Source organism: Phyllostomus discolor, chromosome 2, assembly GCF_004126475.2.
Source record: "Phyllostomus discolor isolate MPI-MPIP mPhyDis1 chromosome 2, mPhyDis1.pri.v3, whole genome shotgun sequence".
Classification (NCBI taxonomy): domain Eukaryota; kingdom Metazoa; phylum Chordata; class Mammalia; order Chiroptera; family Phyllostomidae; genus Phyllostomus; species Phyllostomus discolor.
The window spans coordinates 26,297,275-26,301,148 of NC_040904.2; the positions used below are offsets into that span (position 1 = coordinate 26,297,275).

General features: G+C 55.0%; 1 protein-coding gene across 1 annotated transcript; it reads left to right on the forward strand.

Moving 5' to 3' along the window:
- Positions 1 to 1,205: 1,205 nt before the first annotated feature.
- Positions 1,206 to 3,547, forward strand: C2H3orf80 (chromosome 2 C3orf80 homolog). The gene has a single exon (XM_036017612.1). The coding sequence runs from the start codon at positions 1,612 to 1,614 to the stop codon at positions 2,356 to 2,358; it is 747 nt and encodes a 248-aa protein (XP_035873505.1). The 5' UTR covers positions 1,206 to 1,611; the 3' UTR covers positions 2,359 to 3,547.
- The last annotated feature ends 327 nt before the right edge of the window (positions 3,548 to 3,874 follow it).

Consider the following 3,874-nt stretch of genomic DNA (forward strand, 5'->3'; position numbering starts at 1 on the left):
TCCCAGCAACAGAAATGTTTTAAATGTTTTCATTTAGGCACGGCAATGACCTGTGTAAATCAAACCACCACCCCTAACCTTGATCCTTAAGACCATTAGAGAGATACAGTGTGACTTACTCTAAGAGAAATCTTTGCTTTTATCGGACCTACAGTTGAATCTTGTGCCTATATTTTTCCTTTGCTTTTTTTTTCTCTCAGTGACTGGAATTTCCCATTTGGTTTCTCTATAGGGGACCTAGTGCCTAAAGGGAATGGAGGAAAGAATAAATTCTAATCCTAAAAAGATTGTCTCAGGCTGCCTGAATAACAGTGTAAGATTCTGGCTGCTCTGTGGCGTGGCTCTAAGGGGCTGCTTAAGGCCACCACCCTGCAGATACGCCTGTGGGTCAGGGACCCGGTAACTGTCATTCCTTCCTTGAGCACTAAGGGGCTTCCTCAGAGAGTGGAGACTTCAAGAAAAGGTACTGGGCCCCACGTGCTCAGTGGCAGGATAGATTCCCTTTAAAGGCAAACTTTGCAAATAAGAATAACCTTGAAAAAGACCCCTCAGACGCAGATCAATGGTCAGGAACGTTGCCAGCCACTTAACATCTCCCCTTTGACATTTCACAAATGTGTTATTTACGCGGGAAAAGAGGCCTCCTTCTACTCCGAGCCAAATCCCTGCTGGGTGCCTCCGGGGTTGGGGGTGGGGAGGGGGGGTTGTGGGGGGGTGGGGTTGTCGGTTGAGCCGCTGGGGAAATATGCGCCCACTCTCCTCTCCTTGGTCAACTCGGGTCACCTTGACAGAGGGCTCCCCTACACCTCTGGGAATACTTCTGTGGTACCTGTGACCTGAGCCACCCTGGGGAATTCTCTTATCAGTCCAGGAGGTCTCCTAGGGGTGCCGATTTCCCAGCCCTTTGATCTGCCTGAAAGCAGAACCATCCAGAGGTACGCCCCACCACAACTCCCCTCAAGCTCTGGGAAGGCTTTGGAGCTGCGCTAGTCATTAATGGCCATCATCCATTTTTAATAAGAAAGATAACAAAAAGGATGGGTAAGCGAATCCCAGTCGCAAGTCAATTTAAATAACATTCCTGGGGAAATCCAATCACTTAAAACTGAGACACCTACGCGAGCAAAAGCCCCCGCCCGTCTGGAGGGAAAGAGAGCGACGGCTGAATTAATCAAGATCTGGGTGCTCCAGGGCTGAGCGCCGAGCGTTAACCGTTCCAGGCCCGGAGGGTGACAAGGGAGGCTTGGAAGAGCGCAGCGGGCCGGGGCCACGATGCCCTCGGCAGCCCCGCGCTGGCTGCCCCTGCTATCTTGGGCGGCTCCGGACGGCCTGCGCGTGGCCCTGGCGGCCGGGAGAGCGGGGTTAAGATCAGAAGCTCAGGAAGCTACTCCGGCTGCGAGGAGCTGCCGCCTCCCGCAGCCTCCGCGCGCCTCCGGCTCCTCCTTCCGCCCAAGCGTGGCCAAGTGAGCACAGCTCCGGCCGCAGGTAGCGGAGGCGCGGAAGGTGGCGCGCGGGACCCGAGCGGAACGCCCAGGGAGGGGCCGACGGACACGCGGACAGACGGATTCCCCAATCCCCAGCCCCGGACCTTAGCGACCATCCGCGCCGGCCATGTGGGGAACTGGGGTCACGGCCGAGGGCCTGTCGGTGGCACCGGCCCCGCCACCACTGCTGCCGCTGTTGCTGCTGCTGGCGCTGGCGTTGGTGGCGCCCTCGCGGGGCGGCGGGGGCTGCGCGGAGCTGGCGTGCGGCGAGCGAGAGCGCTGCTGCGACGCGGCCAACGCCACGGCGGTGCGCTGCTGCAAGCTGCCGCTGCATGCCTTTCTCGACAACGTGGGCTGGTTCGTGCGCAAGCTCTCGGGGCTGCTCATCCTGCTCGTACTCTTCGCCATCGGCTACTTCCTGCAGCGCATCATCTGCCCCAGCCCCCGCAGGTACCCGCGCGGGCAAGCGCGGCCTGGGCAGGCGCGTCCCGGCACGCCTGGAGACGCCGGGACGCCGGGAGCCGCCGGGCCGCCCGACGACGACGACGATTCGCCCGCGCTACTGCGGGATGAGGCGGCAGCCGGCTCTCAGGACTCGCTCCTGGACAGTGGCAGTGGTGGTCGGGGCCGGGGAGGCGGCGGGTTCTCGGTCGCCTCCTGCGCCACGGAGCACGAGCTGCGGTTAGTCTCGCCGGCCTTCTTGCAACTGCCCAGCTACGAGGAGGTCAAGTACCTGCCAACCTACGAGGAGTCCATGCGGCTGCAGCAGCTCAGCCCCGGGGAAGTCGTGCTGCCCGTGTCAGTGCTGGGCCGCCCTCGAGGGAGCGGCTCCGGGGAGCCCGACGGCGGCGAGGGCCGCTTCCCGCTCATCTGAGCGCCCGGGACCGCTCGAGGACCACGCGGACACAACTGGGCTGGGGACTGCGGGTGGGACGCCACGTCTGGGATGGCCGTGGCCGCCGACAACCGCCCGAGACCTCGCCTGCCACCTCAACCTCGTCGCCCAATCGCCGGTGCCTGGGTTGGGGTCATGCTCTCCCCGCCCCTCCCCCCTAAGTTTCCCTACGTTCGAGGAAACGTTAGGCACGCGCGGCCGGGCGACCGCAGCGGACGAGCCCGGAGCGCAACTTCGGAGGACGGTCCCCGCCCTCAGACTGGGTTCACTCGTAAGTGCCTGCTTCCCGAATCGGAGAGAACGGCGAGCCCGCCAGTGCGCGGGGAGAAGGGGCGAGGGGGAAGGGGCGCAGTAGGGGGGAGCGGCGACTGCAGACTGCTGCGCCTGGGGCTGGGGAAGCAGCACGTGGGTTTGACCTAATGCCTCCCTTGAGAACAACTCCCGAAGCCCCTCCGTGTCTTCCTGGCCAAGCGTATTTACCACAGCTGATGGCGCACAGTTTGGTGGGGGATGCTCGTCATGTCCTGTTAGCTGCTGTACCTATTCAAGACTACAGGAATTACGTTTATCCAAGACCGTATTCGTAATAAGGTACAGCTGGACTTTTGATTTTTCAGTAACCGAGGAGATATTTATATTTGTCTTTTATTTTTGTATTTTGACCATGTATTGAACGTATCAGGAGGGTATTTCTGCAGTTAACGACAAGATTGTTGTCTCACCACCCTTTGTATGCCTTAACGGCCCGGAAATTGCCCACACTGTCGTTTTTGTTTAATAAAATATTGGACCTTATTTCACTTACAATGGGGGGGGGAAAAGAGGCGTGATCGAACGAGAAAGCATGTGACTAAACCATGAAGGATATCTTATTTTCACTATTTGAAAAGAATAAAATTTTATTTTTAGTACTGTGATATAATATATAACTTTTTATAATAACTGTACATTATGTTGTCTAAGTCTTAATTGTATCATTTACCACAGTTATATGTGACAGTGATCAATGCATATAGGCCATACCATGAAGCATGATGCCATGCATTTTGCCTCCATTTTTCATTTGGGATACATTCACATGATACAAAACATGAAAACTTGTGACTTGTAACTTTTGTTTAAAGCCATAATTGTGCAGTAATGTACTACAAAAGGAATCCGTCAACCTGTCCTAAGAAAGAAGTGTCATTGTATCAGTTCTGCCATTCTATGAAATGTCCTTTAAGCAAATGGTAAGATATTAAAATGCATTATGTTCTTGTACATATGCATATTGTCTATATACAGTATACAGTTGGTATACTATATAGTACAGTTTGTGATTGTCGTGAAAGAAAAAGAAGGAAAACAAAAGAGGTTTCTCTGCTTGAAGAAGGATAAGTATGAACCCTAAGAAAGATTACATATTGTACATGGACCTCACCACATATCCAAAATGTTCTTAGGATTGAAAAAAGTCTGACAATCCTGAGAAATCTTAAAATACCTGACTTGT